The sequence below is a fragment of the Pantherophis guttatus genome, chromosome 5, assembly GCF_059756535.1.
Source record: "Pantherophis guttatus breed Tessera chromosome 5, ASM5975653v1, whole genome shotgun sequence".
Classification (NCBI taxonomy): domain Eukaryota; kingdom Metazoa; phylum Chordata; class Lepidosauria; order Squamata; family Colubridae; genus Pantherophis; species Pantherophis guttatus.
The window spans coordinates 9,160,862-9,181,196 of NC_142067.1; the positions used below are offsets into that span (position 1 = coordinate 9,160,862).

The 20,335-nt window shown below is 43.4% G+C and overlaps 1 protein-coding gene across 20 annotated transcripts in view; it reads right to left on the bottom strand.

Annotated features, from left to right (window-relative positions):
* PICALM (phosphatidylinositol binding clathrin assembly protein) overlaps positions 1-4,590 on the bottom strand; it is an 81,022-nt gene extending 76,432 nt beyond the window's left edge. For all 20 annotated transcript variants that reach the window (XM_087895850.1, XM_087895846.1, XM_087895845.1 and 17 more), the window contains exon 1: positions 3,956-4,590. In XM_087895850.1, the coding sequence (XP_087751976.1) occupies positions 3,956-4,085 (130 nt within the window). In that variant the 5' untranslated portion in view covers positions 4,086-4,590. The remainder of the gene's footprint in view (positions 1-3,955) is intronic.
* Between the last annotated feature and the right edge of the window lie 15,745 nt (positions 4,591-20,335).

A 20,335-nucleotide genomic window follows, 5' to 3' on the forward strand; every position in this document is an offset into this window, starting at 1 on the left:
CCTGAAGTTTTAGCAGAGAAAATGTTGAATCCAGGCTTTTGTTTATATAATAAAATAACCAAGGCCTTATTAGCCCAATTGCAGGAACGTGTGCAGGAATTGGGTATGTCTAGTTTAATGAAAAGAAGGATTAGGCTTGACATGATAGCAGTCTTCCAATATCTCAAGGGCTGCCACAAAGAGCAAAGGGTCAACCTATTCTCCAAAGCACCTGAAGACAGGAAAGAAATAATGGGTGGAAACTAATCAAGGAGAACCAACCTAGAACTAAAGAGAAATTTCCTGACAGTGAGAACAATGAACCAGTGGAATGGCTTCCCTTCAGAAGTTGTGGGTGCTCCATCACTGGAAGTTTTTAAGAAGAGATTAGACACAACCATTTATCTGAAAATGGTGGTTTCCTGCTTGAGTAGGGGGTTGGACTAGAAGATCCCTTCCAACTCTATTATTCTGTTAATCAGTTAGTTATGGATGATGGTGGGCAATTTGAATGGGGATTAAGAAGCTAAGTATTCTGAACTCTTTCTTAAGAACAGAACCACTTGGCAGATTAAAAACAAGAATTTCAAATCTGCATTTAGAAGATAAATGGAACTGGATCTTGAACAAATGGTACAAATAGCTTTCAATGCTTCAATAGGCCAAATTATATGGTAAAGGCCGGACTCCATTCTATTAACTTGTTTGCAAAAAGCTCTACATTATGGTTCAAAATAATGAAGGTAGTGCAGAAAAACAACCCCTCAGCTCTCTTTTTGACTAAAGAATTGTACAGGTACTAAGAAGAGTGCTTTCTATTCAAAAACATGCCTAGTGTTCAAGTGTACATAAAACTGAGATTCTCAAGTCCCACACAAAAGTACACAATAGTAAGACTTTTCCAAGAATTCTCTAAAGTAGTATTTTTCAACCTCAGCAAAAAGATGTATGGACTTCCACTCCCAGAATTCCTCAGTCAGCCTTGCTGGCTAGGGAATTCTGGGAGTTGAAGTCCACACATTTTGAAGTTGCTGAGGTTGAGAAACACTACTTTAAGCCAATACCTAAGAACATTTACTGACAATTATATCCAATAAACATTTTAAAAACCCCTGAAGCATAGGCCAAATATTTTGTTTGCCAGAAATGCCATTTCTTCTCATTTTTCAGACATTTTAATAAGGAGCAAGGAACCAAAAGAAAGCGAAGGAAATAACATGTTTGGGGTCAATGAACTATAAATGCAGAACAGAGGCTTTACAAACATAGAATCTGTACAAAATTAATCACATGAAATCATTCTTCAAGTTAGTTCTAGACTATAAATTGAGCAAAATTTGCTGGAGAGATGGTTCTGAATTACAATTAAGTTCTCAGAATGCAAAGATCTACTTTATATAACACCACAAGGCAATTTCAGACAAGTTTGTGATAGCTGTAGTCCCGATTTTAAGCCAGAAAAGTCAGTCAATAAAATGTGGTTTTACTGAATGCTAGCTTTCCCTGTCACATTTAGTTGAAGACTGATCCCACATATTAACAGGAAGAAGGCCTTAAAGCTAACAAGTATCACTTGTTAATTTGAGAGTGCAGTAAATGAAATTATCGTAATGTTGCAATGCAGTTTACATTATGAAATGGGATGAAAAGAGAAACGAAGACATTTTTGCATTAAAACTCTTTAGGGGCAATACAGGTAACAACAAGGATCATCATATGTCAAAAATCCTCCCTCTCATGTTAATGGATACCCAATATATAGATCATATCCCTCCACATGACTTCATTAAAAACTACTTAATATTTCAGTAAAATATTCAATTCAGAGGAAAGCAAAAGCCTCGCTAATAGGTGAAGAATTACTACTGTTGGCTTCCTAAGCAGCTGCTTAATCTCTTAAATTTTAAATTATCATTTATACTGGCTTTGCAATTAGAGTTAGAGACACCTAATTCAAATTTATCCCTATTGTGCTGAAGGCGGGACCAGGGTAAAACCAGAAAAGTGGTTTCAGCTTCTCAACTTTCACAAACAACCAAGGGTAAACTAAAATTGTGGAAGGGAAGGGGGAAGAATGATTAAACTTCCCACACTATTTATTTATTAAATTTATAGACCACCCATCTCACCATCAGACAATTCTGTAAAGATAGCCCTCAATTTATGACCTCAATTGAGCCCAAAAATTCTGTTAAGTGAATTTTGCCCCATTTTATGGCCTTTCTTGCCACAGTTAAGTGAATCAGTGCAGTTGTTAATCACATGGTTGTTAAGTGAATCTGGCTTCCCCATTGACTTTGCTTGTCTGAAGGCTGCAAAAGGGGATCACATGACTCCAGGACACAGGAACGGTCATAAATAGGAGTCAGTTGCCAAGCTTCTGAATTTTGATCCTGTGACCATGGGGACGCCACAGTGGTTAAGTGTGAAAATCGGTTGTAAGTCACTTCTTTCAGTGACTTGTTGTAAACTTCAAAGGGTCACTAAACAAACTGTTGTAAGTCAAGGTCTACTTGTATTAGTATTCTTGCTTTTGGTTACCTAGTGGAGGACCACACCTGTATACCTACGAAGAGTCAAAAGAACCGAATGGTTGAAAGGAAGTGAAACTTCTGAATCAGATAAAACTGAGATGGTGGGGCAGGATTAAATTACAAATACTCCCTGCAGAAGCTGCCACAAAAATGCAGATTTAAGACATTAGGGGAGGAGGAGGAGAAAAAAAAAAAGCACAGGAAAAATTCATTTAAAAGCCAAAATTAAAAGGCAGCCCCGTTAAGCAGCAAAGGAAAACCACAGAAAAGCACAAGGAACAGCGTGGCATCAGAGGGGGGACTTAATCAGACTAATGGTGCTGAATTATTTTAAAGGACCTTTATTATTATTGTCTCTCTTATTCATTAAACATGAAACTCAGCCAACTGAACATTTAAAAATGTATCACCAATATTTTATTTTATGATTATCCTTTTATTCATTAAACATGAAACTCAGTCAACTGAGCCTTTAAAAATGTATCCTAAATATTATTTTGATTATCCTTTTATTCATTAAACATGAAACTCAAGTCAACCGAACATTTAAAAATGTATCCCAAATATTATTTTACTTTATAATGATTATACTTTTATTCATTAAACATGAAACTCAAGTCAACCAAACCTTAAAAAATGTATCCCAAGTATTATTATTTTATAATTATACTTTTATTCGTTCAACATGAAACTCAAGTCAATTGAACCTTTAAAAATGTATCCTAAATATTATTTTATTTTATGATGATTATACTTTTATTCGTCCAACATGAAACTCGGTCAACCGAACCTTTAAAAATGTATCCTAAATATTATTTTATGATTATACTTTTATTGGTCCAACATGAAACTCAGTCAACTGAACCTTTAAAAATGTATCCTAAATATTATTTTATTTTATGATGATTATACTTTTATTCGTCCAACATGAAACTCAGTCAACTGAACGTTTTATTATTTGCTATTTATTATTATTTCGAAACAAATCTCTTCACGAAGGGGCGCCTCATTCCTTGCGGCCAAATTTTAACAGGAACGCTGCGCTTTTTTCCAAGGCAAAATTCCTTCAAGAGTTTTTGATTTGAGGGAGGGGAATAAAAAAAAAAGAGAGAGAGAGAGAAGGCGGATAGGAAGGAAAAGAAACCCAGAGGGCTCGCTTAACAAGAAGCTGCCCTAAGAAAGTTTGTCACCCTCCGTCCCTCCTCCACGACGAGGGCGCCGGAGGGAGCCCTGAGGGAAAGAGAGGGGATCCCCGAGGCTCCACCGCCCCAAAAGGGCCCGCCGAGGGGGGGGCGGCAATGGAGGCGCCCCTTCTTCTCCCACTCCCCTCACGAAGCGGGAGAAAAGCCGTGAAGGAGGCTCGGCCTGAGGGGAAGAAGGAAGGCTGAGGAAAAGGCAGCCCCGAGAGGAAGAGGAGGAGGAGGCGACGGCGTCGGACTCACAGTCGAGGTGCTTCTTCTTGGGGCCCATCACCTCGTGCGTGGTGGCCTTGCAGACGGTCTTGGAGACGGCCGAGCCCGTCACGCTGTGCTGCGCCGCCGTGATGCGATCGGTCAGGCTCTGCCCCGACATGGTGCCCAAGCTCCCTTAACGCGGCCGCGGCTGCTCCTTGGCGGGGAAGCAGGGATGGGAAAGAGGGAGGAGGAGGAGGAGGAGGAGGAGGAAAAAAAGGAGGGCGGGCAGCCCCGGCCGACCGGCCTTAACGCCGCCACCCAACCCTTTTAGACGCCCGGCTGCGAGCTCCGCCTTCCGGAAGGGCCGGGGTTTGTCATCCAGGGAGAAGGCCGCCTCAGCTCCCGCCCGAGTGGGCGTCGCCTTTCTTTTCTTTCTTTTTTTTTTCCACCCCCCCCACACCCTCCTCACACGCGCACGCGCGGACGGGGAAATGGCCGCCGAAGAAGCCGCCTCCGAGGTCTTTCCGGGACGCCCGGATCACGTGACAGGCACCATTCTCTTTAAATCGGGCCTCCTTCGGCCCGCGCCGGGCCCCCCCTCCTCGCTTTAAAAAAAAAAAATTTCTAGGCCACGTGACGCGCTCCACCTTGAGGGCGGTGGCAGTGGGGCCACGCCCCTGCACGTGACGTGCCGTCATTCTTTTTTTCCTCCTCGCCCCGCCCCGCCCTCCGCTGGGGCTGCGTCACAAGGAAGAATGCAGTGACGCAGTCGGTCGAGGGACGCTGCGGAGTTTTTTTTTTTTTTTCTTTTCTTTTCCTCTGCCCGGTCTTTCCCCCTCCCGCCTCTCTTTTCTTGGGCGATGACGTCACCGGCATTCCTGAGGGGTGGGAGCGGGAGGGAAATCGCTCGTGGGTGCCGTCGTTCCCTTCCATTCCCTGGCTGCTTTTGCTGCAGGTAGTCCTCGACTTAACGACCGCAATGGAGCCCAAATTTATGTTGTTAAGCGAGACAGTTAAGTGGATTTTGCCTCATTTTACAACTTTTCTTGCCACAGTTGTTAAGCGAATCAGTAACAAGAGTTGGAAGGGACCTTGGAGGTCATCTAGTCCAACCCCCTGCTCACACAGGAGACCTGTACTAGGGATTCGAACCGCCGAACTGCCGACCTTTCTGATTGACAAGCTCGGTGTCTTAGCCGCTGAGCCACCTAGTCAGGCTTTTTAAAAATTTTATTTAATCATTGTGGTTGTCTAAGTTAGTAACACACTTGTTCAGTGAATCTGGTTTCCCCATTGACTTTGGCTTGTCAGAAGGTCGCAAAAGCTGAGCACACAATCCCGAGACACTGCAACCGTCATAACTATGATTCAGTTGTCTGAATTTTGATCCCGTGACCATGGGGGAAAAAACCACAGTGGTTGTTAAGTGTGAAAAGAGCCTTGGTGGCGCAGCAGACTAAAGCACTGTTAAGTAACACCAGCTGCCTGCAATTTACTGCAAGTTCAAATCTCACCAGGCTCAAGGTTGACTCAGCCTTCCATCCTTTCGAGGTAGGTAAAATGAGGACCCGGATTGTGGGGGGCAATAAGCTGAGTTTGTATATAAAAAAAAGAACACCGCTGGGGGGGGGGGGAGAAAGCCCTTCTAAGCAGGTATATACAAAAGCATGAAGGCTATTGCTTAACGCATTGTAAGCCTCCCTGAGTCTCCGGAAAAGGGCGGCATATAAATCAAACCAATAAATAAATAAATAAAATTGGTCGTAAGTCAAAAATCGATCGTGACTTCTTTCAGTGACTTGTTGTAAACTTCAAACCGTCACTAAACAAACTGTCCTAAGTCACTTTTCGATGTCACTTTGATCACTAAAGGAACTGTTACAAGTCGAGGACTACTTGCATTTTAAAAATGGTCGGAATGTGGAAAGTGTGAACAGGAGCGCGTCGTTCACGTTGTGTAAACCAATGACGTGGTTTTTGCACGAGTTGCTGCACCAGTTCCTAAAGGGAGTTTCCTCAGATAAATATAGACTTGATGGTTCAGGCTGCAACGTTCCTTCAGAGAATTCCCATTCATTTTTAATCATGCCTTGCGGCATCTGGCACTAAGTTGGTTGATCTCTAGAAGAATCTGATCTGCTTTGTTACTTGAGCGGGAGACCGTGGGGAAAATCCCAGTGAGGCAGGGAAATTGTAAGGAAATTTTTCAGAATAGACATAGGAAATCACTTTTTTAGCATTACTCGGAAAACTTCAGGAAGAAAACAAGAGCTGGCTTTCTTATTTCATTAAATGTACAAGTACAGTAAAAAAAGAGATAGAAAAAAGGGGGGGAAATAATAAGAAGTATCTAATCTTAACAACAATAATAAGTACATTTTTATTTTACTCAATCTCTTTAAGGTTCCATACGAGTTTCTTTATTTCCATAATCTACCCCCCTGAGACTATGTAGGACAGACGGGGAGGAAGCTAACCACCAGATTGCAAGGACACAAGCAAGCGGTCAGACGAGGAGACCCGAACTCCTTGGTAGCCTCACACTGCAACGAACAATGACACACATTCAATTTTGCAGCTACTAAAATTGTTGGATGAGCAGGCACAAAAACAGCCAGGGAGGTGATTGAAGCCTGGGAAACACGCCCCTTGTCAGTTAACAGGAGTGCTGATTTACCACCAGCCTATCAAGTACCTATGGCACACTTGCCGGAAGTGGCACAGAGAACCATCTCTCCGGGCACGTGAGCCATCGCCCGTTGCTCTTCCGGGTTTCAGCACCAGCCAGCTGGTCTTCACATGCAGGGGAGCGCCAGAAACCAGAAGAGCAGCCGCCTTGCGTGCATGTGCATGCCAGGAAGATGATCTTCCGGTTTCCGATGTGCGCCAGCCAGCTAGTCTTCACACGCACATGAAACTAGAAGGCCAGGTGGCCGGTGTTCATGCGTGTGCCGGAAACCAGAAGATCATCTTCCCAGCACGTGCATGCACATTGGGCCGCTGTTCTTCCAGTTTCCTGTGTAGGCATACGCACCAACCAGCTGGTCTTTGCACACACATGCACGCCAGAAATCAGAAAACCAGGTGGCCGGTGCGCATGCATGCACTGGAAACCGGAAAAACAGCGGCCCGGTGCGCACATGAACACCGGGCGGCTGCTCTTCCAGTTTCCGGTACGTGCGTGTGCGTTCATTTGTGCATGCTCCCGTTTCGGCACTCAGTGCCAAAAAGGTTTGCCAACACTGACTTAGAAGACAAGGGCTGGGCAGCACAAACAAAGGACAGCTAATGACTTAAAAGCCAGCCATCAACACCAGGGGTGGGTTCTAAAAAATTTTATTACCTATTCTGTGGGTGTGGCTTATTTTGTGGGTGTGGTTTGATGGTCATGTGACAATTCTTTAGGATTTAGCAGAGGTACTGGTCTACCAGGTTTTTAACTGCTTGCAGAAGTGTACCGGTCTACCCATTTGTTTTTGGAGACACCAATCTACCCATTTGTTCTTGGAGCATCCCGGTCTACCCATTTGTTTTTCGAGTGTCCCGATCTACCCATTTGTTCTTGGAGCATCCCGGTCTACCCATTTGTTTTTCGAGTGTCCCGGTCTAGCCATTTGTTCTTGGAGCATCCCAGTCTACCCATTTGTTTTTCAAGTGTCCCGGTCTACCCATTTGTTCTTGGAGCATCCCGGTCTACCCATTTGTTCTTGGAGCATCCCGGTCTACCCATTTGTTTTTCGAGTGTCCCGGTCTACCCATTTGTTCTTGGAGCATCCCGGTCTACCCATTTGTTTTTCGAGCGTCCCGGTCTACCCATTTGTTTTTCGAGTGTCCCGGTCTACCCATTTGTTCTTGGAGCATCCCGGTCTACCCATTTGTTCTTGGAGCATCCCGGTCTACCCATTTGTTTTTCGAGTGTCCCGGTCTACCCATTTGTTCTTGGAGCATCCCGGTCTACCCATTTGTTTTTCGAGCGTCCCGGTCTACCCATTTGTTTTTCGAGTGTCCCGGTCTACCCATTTGTTCTTGGAGCATCCCGGTCTACCCATTTGTTCTTGGAGCATCCCGGTCTACCCATTTGTTTTTCGAGTGTCCCGGTCTACCCATTTGTTCTTGGAGCATCCCGGTCTAGCCATTTGTTCTTGGAGCATCCCGGTCTACCCATTTGTTTTTCGAGTGTCCCAGTCTAGCCATTTGTTCTTGGAGCATCCCGGTCTACCCATTTGTTCTTGGAGCATCCCGGTCTACCCATTTGTTCTTGGAGCATCCCGGTCTACCCATTTGTTTTTCGAGTGTCCCGGTCTACCCATTTGTTCTTGGAGCATCCCGGTCTACCCATTTGTTTTTCGAGTGTCCCGGTCTACCCATTTGTTCTTGGAGCATCCCGGTCTACCCATTTGTTCTTGGAGCATCCCGGTCTACCCATTTGTTTTTCGAGTGTCCCGGTCTACCCATTTGTTCTTGGAGCATCCCGGTCTAGCCATTTGTTCTTGGAGCATCCCGGTCTACCCATTTGTTTTTCGAGTGTCCCGGTCTAGCCATTTGTTCTTGGAGCATCCCGGTCTACCCATTTGTTCTTGGAGCATCCCGGTCTACCCATTTGTTTTTCGAGTGTCCTGGTCTAGCCATTTGTTCTTGGAGCATCCCGGTCTACCCATTTGTTCTTGGAGCATCCCGGTCTACCCATTTGTTTTTCGAGTGTCCCGGTCTACCACACTGCCTTTTAACACTGATCAGCTGTAGGGTGGCCCTTTGAAGCCCTGAGGCAAGAGTTTAAACAGTTTTTTTCCTTCTAGCTGATCAGCTGGGACTCGGGAGGCAGCAAATAGATTGGGGACGGGGCCAAATAAAAGGTAAGAATAACGGGGGGGGGCAGCTCCCAAACAAAGAGAACCGGTTCTGTGACATCATATCGTCACTGCTACCGGTTCGGCCGAGCCAGGCCGAACCGGGAGTAACCCACCACTGATCAACACACCCCAATCTAACACTACACATTTATCTCCGCTTTTCGCTTTTATCCTTGAGTTCCAAAGTGACTCTATCCATTTCTGCGCGGTTGAAAATTTTTAGTAGTATTTCCTCTTCAGTTGGGGTATCTTTCTCTTTCCACTTCTGTGCAAAGGCTGTCCGTGCCGCTGTAAATATATGCAGTAGTAGTGTGTTGGGGGCACTGTGTGCTGGGTATATCTTTAATTCCATTCCCAAATTCCCAACATAATATTTACATAGATTTACATTTATATTATGGAAAACAGAAGTCCCCCTTATACAGGAAACCAATTTCAATTTTACATCCTGCTGTTTTTATTTGGCAGCGTGGGTGTTTTGTGTATGTAGTCTTAGCAATGCAAATAATGGTTATAACCATTCCTAGGTTTATCCTGCCAATTTATGCACATCAAGATATTATCTGCCAGGTTTCAGTCTTCAAGTTTTTGGCAGCTTGGCAACAGCTCAAAGCACCTGCTTGGTATAGGCACAATTCCAGAACGAAACTCCCAGAATCTCTCGTTTAAAAATAAATAAGGTAGCTGATGATATGAAAAACTTCCATCTGCGACACTGCGGATCTGCCAGTCAGGGTAGATAAGACTTGGCTAACTTTCAGGCTAAGAAAGAATTATTTTTAGGGTTGTGCTCACTTCAGAAATAATTGAGAAGGAGCGCTTCTGACTTTGTGTATCGTTTTTGCTCAAGTCTGGGAGTCAAAGTCCACACAATATAAAATTGCTGAGATTAAGAAACACTGGGCTACTCTATAGTTACTACAAGCAGGTTTCTGGCGAGATGTTTTTCCCAATAATGTGCTGGTCAAAAGAAAGACACAGAGAGAGGGAGAGGAGAAAAGACAGCAGAAAAATATGAGCATCGAAAGCTAAAGAACATTTTTCCCCTATTTGCTTTGGCTTCAGCCTAATCCACAGTGGTTTTGGTCCAGCAATCTTATGTCCTTTCCCTCCTCCCAGTGTTATTCTGACAAAACAGTACTTGACAATGTTAGCAGAATTTTAACATTAGGAAGAGATCAGATAATGTGTAGCCATGAAGTGTAGTTTAGCTTTTAGTGGAAACAAGCAGATTGTATAAACTATACTTTTGAAACCATGGTTTATTACTTGGTGTGTTGTGCAAATCCAGCTGTGATTGATTGCCTATATCATGTTAGCATAAATTATGTGTAGCATGTATGAGTTTGTTAAAAGAAAAGAACAATCCGACCCATTTAAAAAGGGAAAAGTTCTTTTAATTTTCATCTGCAATTATCGTCTTTTGGTTGTTGCTAGTTAATGTTCACTTCCTCCTTGTAGAACATAAAACACAACATTGTGATTAACCCTATTAATGCTGCACGTAGATTAAAAAAATAAAGTTATGCTGGGATTTTAAAATAGGCAGCACTGGGAAAAGCCAGTTATTGATATGTTGATAATATTTGGATATGACTTCATTCAAAGACAAAACAGAGGGCATCTTATTTATTTATTCATTTATTTATTTGTCATATTTAAGCCCTGCCTATCTCGCAGTATACAATAAAATGTCGTCTTTAATTCTAGACTTTATCATACAACCGGCTATTGACTTAATTTTTCAGGAAAATGAAACTTTTTTTTTAAAATGAGTAATATCTCTCAATGCAAATATATTTTGAGTATTTTAAAAACCTACTTAGAAACTTCAAATGTATCACAAGCATAAAAATGTTAGAGCTGAAGTCCTCTTGACGTGCCTCAAGCAGAAATATTAGCATAAATGAAGAGGGATGTCACACTAGTCAGACAGACTAGAGTTAACTGTGAAAGTAATAATAACAGTGATCATGCTTTAACTGGGGTTTGTTTGAAAAGCTATGGTAGTTTGTTCTATACAAATGACTGATTCAAAAACCATGGATTGACAACAAGCTGTAATTGAATATGCTTGCACATTACGTAAAGGCAAAGCCAAGCTAAGTACATTATGGCTTTGTATGATGCAGAACTCCAGATATATGTGGTAAAAACTTACATGGGCTTTGATCCTATAAGATCCATGTAAACAAATCATATGGCCAAACTACCGTGTTTCCACGAAAATAAGACCTCCCCCCAAAATAAGCCCTCCCCTGAAAATAAGCCCTCCCCAAAAATATTTAAACGCATGCACAGCCGGTCGCCGCCATTTCCTCTGGTTAGGGTTAGGGAGACACAGCTGGAAATCAGGTAAGATGGCAAGAGGAGCCCGTCTTGCTCCACGCACCCCAAAATAATAAGACCTCCCCGAAAATAAGGCCAAGCACTTATATAAAACAGGCTCTTATTTTCGGGGAAACAGGGTAGGTCTATTTAGTCAGAAAAACATGATTTATTTTATATTTATTTTTAGCATAAATAAATCAAATAAAATCTCACTGCTCCCCTCCATTTATGCTCTCCGCAGCAGTGGCTGCTTCTCTCTGCACTGCTCCGTACTGCTGGGAGAGCTTCTTGTGCAATTTAGCAGCTGTGAGCTGCCGCTTTCCTCTAGTCCCATCCAGACAGTGCTGGGGCACACAGAAGCAGCAGCCATATTGAATGCTGTTTCTCTCAGCCGCAGCGCTTTCCGGATGGGACTTAGAGGAAAGTGGCAGCTCACAGCTGCTAAATTGCACAAGATGCTCTCCCAGCAAGAGCAGCAGCGGAGAGAAGCAGCTGCCAACCTGGAGAGCACATGGAGCGTCTCCACGAGTGACCCAAGGCTCAGCAAGGGACAGAAGAAGCAGGTGCAAGATCTCCGTAGCCGGCGGTGCGATTTGCCGGTTTTCCGAACTACCCAAAATTTCCGCCACCGGTTCGCCTGAACCAGTCTGAACCGGCTGAATACCACCTCTGCCAGGGACACTGCAAGCATCATAAATAGGAACCAGTTGCCAAACGGCTGAATTTTGATCACGCCACCATGGGAATGTTACAACGGTAAGTGTGAAAAACAGTCATAAGTCACTTTTTTTAGTGCCATTGGAACTTCGAACAGTCACTAAACAAAGTGTTGTATGTCCAGGACTGCCTGTATTTCAGAGCAAGAAGAAACTGCCATCTATGCGTTATAGAAAATGTCACTTCTCCGCAACCGAAGCAGTAACTTTTGGGAAAACATCTGGATCCTGCAGAACGACGGATGGAAAACAACTCTTCAAAGGTTGCTTTGAAAAGGGCTGTTGGGAGAGGCTTTGAGTCAGAAACAAAACATGCTGTCATAAGCCCCAAGTGACATATCCATAATTCAACTGCACTGATTCAGAATTTGAATGTGGAGCTGTCAGTCACATGGGACCAAAGACTTCTGGCTGGCTACATGGACAAAAAGAGTTATGTTTTACAGTACAGGGTGTACTCGACTTACAACCATTCAATTAGTGACCGTTTGAAGTTACAACGGCACTGACTGTTTTTCACACTCAATGACTGTTGCAGCACCCCCATGGTCACGTGATCAAAATTTGGACGCTTGCTAACTGGTTCCTATTTACGACGGTCTCAGTATCTTGGGATCATGGGCCCAAAGTCACCTAGACAGCTTTTATGCCTAAGGCAGGATTAAAACTCACCATTTCCTTGGTGATTGACCTCAAGTCACCCAGCTGCTTTCATGCCTAAGGCGGGACTAGAACTCACAGTCTCCTGGTGATTGACCTCAAGTCACTCAGCTGCCTTTCACGCCTGAGGCAGGCCTAGTCTAGAACTGATGATTGGCTAAAAGTCACCTAGCTTGCTTTCATGCCTAAGGCGGGACTAGAACTCACAGTCTCCTGGTGATTGACCTCAAGTCACTCAGCTGCCTTTCACGCCTGAGGCAGGCCTAGACTAGAATTGGTGATTGCCTAAAGGTCACCAAGATTGCTTTCATGCCTAAGGCGGGACTAGAACTCACAGTCTCCTGGTGATTGACCTCAAGTCACTCAGCTGCCTTTCACGCCTGAGGCAGGCCTAGACTAGAATTGGTGATTGCCTAAAGGTCACCAAGATTGCTTTCATGCCTAAGGCGGGACTAGAACTCACAGTCTCCTGGTGATTGACCTCAAGTCACTCAGCTGCCTTTCACGCCTGAGGCAGGCCTAGACTAGAATTGGTGATTGCCTAAAGGTCACCAAGATTGCTTTCATGCCTAAGGCGGGACTAGAACTCACAGTCTCCTGGTGATTGACCTCAAGTCACTCAGCTGCCTTTCACGCCTGAGGCAGGCCTAGACTAGAATTGGTGATTGCCTAAAGGTCACCAAGATTGCTTTCATGCCTAAGGCGGGACTAGAACTCACAGTCTCCTGGTGATTGACCTCAATCACCTTAGAATTTTCGGCCAATTGATTTAATCGTTTTAAACTGTTTTTAATTTTTATACTGTCATGGTCTTATTTCTGGCTGTACACCACCCTGAGTCCTTCGGGAGAAGGGCGGTATAGAAATTTAATAAAATAAAATAAAATAAATAAATAAGTCACCCAGTGGGCTTTCATGGCTAAGGTGGGACCAAAACTCACAGTCTCCTGGTTTGTAACCTTATGCCTTAACCCAGGGGGGGTCAAACTCGATTTCATTGAGGGCCGCATCAGGGTTGTGTCTGACCTTGGGGGGGCCGGAGTGGGTGTGGCCAAGGTGGGCATGGCCAGCTTGACATCACTCGTGTCAGGGGTGCCTGTGGTGGCCCTAGTGCTCTGCCAGCGAAAACAGGCTCCTGAGTTCCGTTTTTGGCTGGGACAGCCTCCTGCAAAGGGCAGAGGGTTGCAGGAGGCCATCCCGGCCGAAAACGGAGATTGGGAGCCCGTTTTCGCTGGCAGAGGCATCACGGGCCGATCCTTCACTCTTCCCAGGGCTACCTCACGGGCCAGATCTAAGCACCCCGCGGGCCGGATCTAGCCCCCGGGGCTTTGAGTTTCACACCCCTGCCTTAAGCTAACCATTAAACCAAACTGGCTGTCTAAAAGTCTACGTTTTGGAAAAGAGGATGAATTTGCTCATGTTCCCTCCATGAAAAAATCCCGAAGAATCATGCCAAATAACATCATAATAACATGGGGGAAAATATTAGCAAGTTCCCCTGTTTTAAACATGACCCCCCGTGCTATAAATTCATTCTATAGTAATAGAAAGTTCATCTCCGGACATAAAACTGATCTATGCTTGCAAGTCGACTCTCACAGTGTACTGTATCTTCTTTTCTGGCAGAACAACTCCACTCTTACTAAATGGCCCCAGTGGGAAATTTTAGACACCGAAAACTAGGTCACAAGGAATAAGATGTGGCTAAAATTTCTTCGAATATCTTTTTGCGTGCAAGAGGTTGTAGGCAATTTCTGCGTAGGTTTATGCTCCATTTTGGAAGCAGCTCTGCCTTGTCTCCTGATTCTGCCTTTCTTACAACACTGTTGGTGGTCATTGAGTCATTTTCCTTCTGATATTGAACGGATTTACTTGCAACTGGGGAAAAATATTTTTTTTCCCATAGCGTGCAAGCCACACTGCTTTCTTTTATTTTCAACTATTGGAAGCCATTTTCTCTAGGGTTTCCCCCCCACCCCCCCGCCCAAAAGCGACCTACTTAGGATATTGTGTCACCATCTTCTGGCCATCTCAGATCCTCCTCCTTTGCATCTTTCTATGAAACCACAAAACCTGATTGTCTGTTCTGCAAACATGACACGTAACTAAAATGCCGGTTTGACTTCCTCCTGCTTCAGAGGGTTGGCATGGGGAAGAGAGATGATACAATCCTTTAGCGTTTTAAGTTATCGTTTCAGTTTTCAAAAATTTTCAGGTCACAGAACCTGTTAACTGTACTTAAAAGATCCAGAGTTCCTGTTCCAGAGGCCAAGTTTTGGTGTTAACAAAATTACCTGTGTTTGAAAAAACTTCTTTCTCTGGCTCTTTTGATTCTAACAGTCCTTACATTCACAGTATATTGTAGATGACTCCCGTTTTTCTCTTCCTGAGCTACTGTGACTTTTGACTTACTGAAGACGTTATGGAGGGCTTTGCAGGTAGTCCTCAAATTATGACCATAGTACATCCCAAAAGGTCTGTTGCTAAGCAAGACAGTTATTCAGGCAGTTTTGCTCCATTTAACAATCTTTCTTGCCACAGTCCTTAAGCGAATCACTGTATCCAGACTAGACTGTGTTCTTTCTCTGTGTCATATAATATATGTGGGTACATGCATATTATTTATTTATTTATTTATTTATTTATTTATTTATTTATTTATTTATTTATTCATTCATTCATTCATTCATTCATTCATTCATTCATTCATTCATTCATGTGATGTTGTGTCGTGTCATGTCATTGTCAGGGTTCCAACGCAATCAAAATTCTGAGGCTTGGAGTTTCTTCAAAGTATGAATTTATTAGGCATGTCATATTGGCACGACTGGTGAAAACCCAATTCTGAAGGACCCGAAGTCTTACCCACTCAAATCAAAACCCAAAGTTCTTGCCCCCAGACCACACGTCCATCACGTGGTCCAATCAGGTCACAGTCCCAACTTCAGTTGGCTTCGGTCCACGCCTCCCCAGCACCTGGTGAGAACGTCCTTGGTTCCCAGGAGAAAGAATTTTATTTTGACTACACATCCCCAGCTATCTCTATTTTCCCCCTCCGGTTCCCACAGCTCCAACGGCCTTGCTGTGGAAGCCCTGAAGATGCTCCAATGTGGCTTCAAGGCTGACAGTTATGCCATGTCATGTTTATGTAGTGTATTTTGGAGGTGGTGGTGACCCTTTGAGAGCTGTATGCAACAAAATTTCATTTTAATGCATGACAATTAGTGTACATTCAAAGTGACAATAAAGTTATTTTAAGTCTAAGTCATGAGAAGGAAGGACTCACTGGAGAAGAGCCTAATGCTGGGAACGATTGAGGGCAAAAGAAGAAGGGGACGACAGAGAACGAGGTGGCTGGATGGAGTCACTGAAGCAGTTGGTGTGAGTTAAATGGACTCCGGGGAATGGTAGAGGGCAGGAAGGCCTGGAGGAATGTTGTCCATGGGGTCGCAATCGGTTGGACTCGACTTCACAACTACCGTGTTTCCCCGAAAATAAGACCCTGTCTTTTATTATTTTGAACCCTGAAATAAGCACTTGGCCTTATTGCCATGCGCTCAAAAGCCCAATTGGGCTTATTATCAGGGGATGTCTCATTTTGGGGGAAATAGGGTAACAACAACAAAGTCTAAGTCTGAGTTAAGTTAGAAACACGGTTGTGAAGCGAATCTGGCTTCCCCATTGACTTTACTTGTCAGAAGGTCGCAAAAGGGGATCACATGACCCTGGGACGCTGCAACCGTCATAAATACGAGTCAGTTGTCAAGCGTCTGAATTCTGATCATGTGACCGCAGAGAGGCTGCAACGGTTGTGACTGTGAAAAACGGTCATAAAATCACTTTTCTCAGGACTGTTGTAACTTTGTACATTTACTAAATGATTGGTTGTAAGTCTTGGATTATCTGTAGTTGGTTTGTATGCTACGATAATGCTGTGTGGCTGTAACAGTCTGCTTGTAGTTTGGTAGGTGGTAGTTCTGAGATGTTTTGATGTATGATAACGTTATCCTTTTCATAACTTGATTGGGTTGCAGTCGGTTAACACCAGACAAGCAATCAGGTAGAAAACAACACCGTTATCAAGGAACCACCAAGGAGAAAACCTCACCCCGCTAACACTGGCAGGATGAGCTACTGTATATAAACAAAGACCAAACCACACAGCCACTCACACTGATAATGTTACCTAGTGAGGCAGTGGTGAAATCCAATTTTTTTTACTACCGGTTCTGTGGGCGTGGCTTGGTGGGCATGGTGTAACTTGGTGGGCACGGCAGGGGAAGGATACTGCAAAATCTCCATTCCCACCCCACTCCAGGAGAAGGATACTGCAAAATCCCCATTCTCTCCCCACTCTGGGACTAGCCAGAGCTGGTATTTGCCGGTTCTCCGAACTACTCAAAATTTCTGCTACCGGTTCTCTGAACTACTCAAAATTTCCGATACCGGTTTTCCAGAATCTGTCAGAACCTGCTGGATTTCACCTCTGTAGCGAGGTAATGAAATGTTTGCCAAGTCCAGAGAACTGCAAGGACTCCACAGTTCAACTCTGAGCTGCATATATTTTCAGCTATTGGAAATTTTTGTTTTACAGTATTTCAAAGTCATGCTGTACACTATTGGCGCACCAAAACATTCCAGAAACACTTCGCAGCTTTAATATTATTTTCTATCAACGTGAAAATAAGCCCCTTATTTCTCATTATTTCTCGTAGGATGCAATTTTCCAGGTTTCCCTAACCATCATAGAAGTGTGATGTTCCATTTCTCTGACACTCTATGCAAAATATTGCTGGCATATGAAGCAAGTCTGCTCTATTTCCTCCCACAGAATGGACTGCATTCCAGCGCTGGCAAATATTCATAATAACTTTGGCTTCCTGATGGTTTTTTTTTTTTTAACTTAATGAGAATTGCAAGGGTGACAGCGGCATCCCTCTGCCAAGGACAGGATTAAAGATGGCCGCTGGATCCTTGCCATTCTATAGAACGTGTGCGGTCTTATCCTAAGAATTATGCAAAGAAATTAAGGCAGGAGTTCTAAATATATGTACGAGGAAATCCCTAAAACCAAGTGGCATTAGGACAGGATAAAAAAAAAAAGAAGAGCATCTGTTCTGTCCTGGATTATATCTTGTTGCCTTCCTTTCCGTTTTCAGCTAAAACAACCCTGTCATTTTAGGATGTTGAGCTGGGCCTGTTCTTGTCCCATCAGACGGGGATTGACATTTACTCTGCAAAATTAAAAGTGCAGCAAGGATTCAGGGCTGCTGTTTCTGTTCTAGAAAACACTTGTCAAAACCCTGGCTGGGACTCTATGCTGGTGAAATACAATGCATGTACTCAACAATACCACCTCCTACCCTGTTTCCCCGAAAATAAGACCCAACCGGAAAATATGTCCTAGCATGATTTTTCAGGATGCTCCTAATATAAGTCCTACCCCAAAAATAAGCCCCAGTTAAGATCGTCAGCAGATGGAGGCATTTAGTACTGTATTTCCCCCAAAATAAGACCCAACCGGAAAATAAGCCCTAGCATGATTTTTCATAATGCTCGTAATATAAGACCTACCCCCAAAATAAGCCCTGGTTAAGATCATCAGCAGTTGGAGGTGTTTAGTACTGTATTTCACCCAAAATAAGACCTAACTGGAAAATAAGCCATCATGTGTCTTTTGGAGCAAAAATTAATATAAGACCCGGTCTTATTTTGTGGGAAACACAGTATATAAGTAGAACAGATTGCAAACATGATTTACAGGTAGTCCTCGACTTACAACAGTTCATTTAGTGACCGTTCAAAGTTACGACGACACTGAAAAAAGGGGCCATTTTCACACTTACAATCACTGCACCATCCCCACAGTCACCTGATCAGAATTCGGATACTTGACAACTGGTTCATATTTATGACAGTTGCAGTGTCTTGGGATCAGATGATGAGCTTTTGCGACCTTCTGATAAGCAAAATCAATGGGGAAGCCAGATTCACTTAACAACCGTGTTACTAACTTAACAACTGCAATGATTCACTTAACAACTATGGCAAGAAAGGTCGTACAATGGGACAAAACTCACCTTAAAAAGGTCTTGCTTAGTAATATAAATTTTGGGCCCAATTATGGTCGTAAGTAAAGGACTACCTGTACAAGTTTCTCTGGTGTGAGTGGTCCAAAGCAGAAGTTTTCTGCTTCCTTAGCATACCCACCAGATCACAACACACACATACAGTCTCATACAGGCAGTCCTCGACTTATGACCAATTGAGCACAAAATTTTTGTTGCTACGCAAGCCATTTGTTAAGTGAGTTTTGTCCATTTTGGGACAAAACGGGTGTGAATTTTGTATGAATTTTATTCATACAAAATATGAATTTTGTATGAATAAAAATGAATGTATGAATGAAATGTATGAAAAAGGAGTGTATGAATTTTACTCACGTGACCAAAAGGATGCTGCAACAGTCATAAGTGTGAAAAACGGTCATAAGTCACATTTTTTCATTGCCGTTGTAACTTTGAATGGTCACTGAACCAATTGTTGTAAAGGAATGCCTGTAGCTTTAATGGCTTGGTCCCTATTCAAAATGCAGTTATCTTGTGTTAAAACAAATAAGAATTTTCTTCTAACAATATCATGTCCTTATGTTCCAGATTTTCATGATTTCCACTGCTCTGAAATTTAAGGGAAGGTGGACTCTATTGATTACTAGCTGGATACCCATGCTTCGCTACGAAACTATGTGATTGGGCATGATAAATTGAACTAACCCAGGTAGATTCCACAATGGAGGTCCCTCTCATTGTCATCATCACCAACAAAGTATATCTGGAGAAATGAAGGCTGCTGCTGAGGCCCCACCATGATACTCCCTATCCTGTGGTAGACCTGCCCTTGCACTTTGAATGGTGGCATATTTAGCGGTAGCTGCCTGATTAATGTAGGGGTTATTAGATGGATACTTTTTTACAGCCTCTCTATTGACTTCGGGATGACTTTGACAATACTTTTTTGCAGCTTCCCTTACTTGTGTTTTCCTAATCACATCTGTAAATCTTTTCCTGCGTTTTTTGCCCTCTTTTCCCTTTAACTGGTGTTACAGTAGAAGGAACAGATGCCAGTTTGAACTGAGGTAATGGAATGTGAGGCAACTGGCAGTTGGAACAGAGTTCTTTTCAGGTGGGGACGGGGAGTAGAACATCTAATTCCTTCGCATCAGAGTGTGTTAATATACTGTATATGAATATACTGTATATGAAATACTAATGACCTGATGGTCATTTTGAAAAAACCTTTCTTAGCAAGCACCTAGAAGCCAAGAGGAACGTACGTGCCAAATTTCAAGTTTGTAGGCTTTATCGTTCTGGAGATTTCGTGATGAGTGAGTGGATTTCGCTTTTATATATATAGATTCTAAGGATACATTCTGTGTACTTCCAATACTGTCTTCCAATATTGGATGGACTACTGCACAGAAGGAGTTGACCTATTCTCCAAAGCACTTGAGGGCGAAACAAGAAGCAATGGGTGGAAGAGAGAGATCTTATCCAAGAGAGATCTAAACTGAGAATAATTAATCAGCGGAATGGCTTGCCTCCAGAGGATATGGGTGCTGCATCATTAAGAAGAGATTGGACAACCACTTGTCTGAAATGGTATGGGGTCTCTTGCTTTAGCAGGGGGTTGGACTAGAAGACTTCCAAGGTCCTGGAAGCTAAAACATATGAAAAACAGTTGCAGGAACTGGGTATGTCTAGTTTAATGAAAAGAAGGACTAGGGGAGACACGATAGCCATCTTCCAATATCTCAGGGGTTGCCATAAAGAAGAGGGAGTCAAGCTATTCTCCAAAGCCCTGAGGGCAGGACA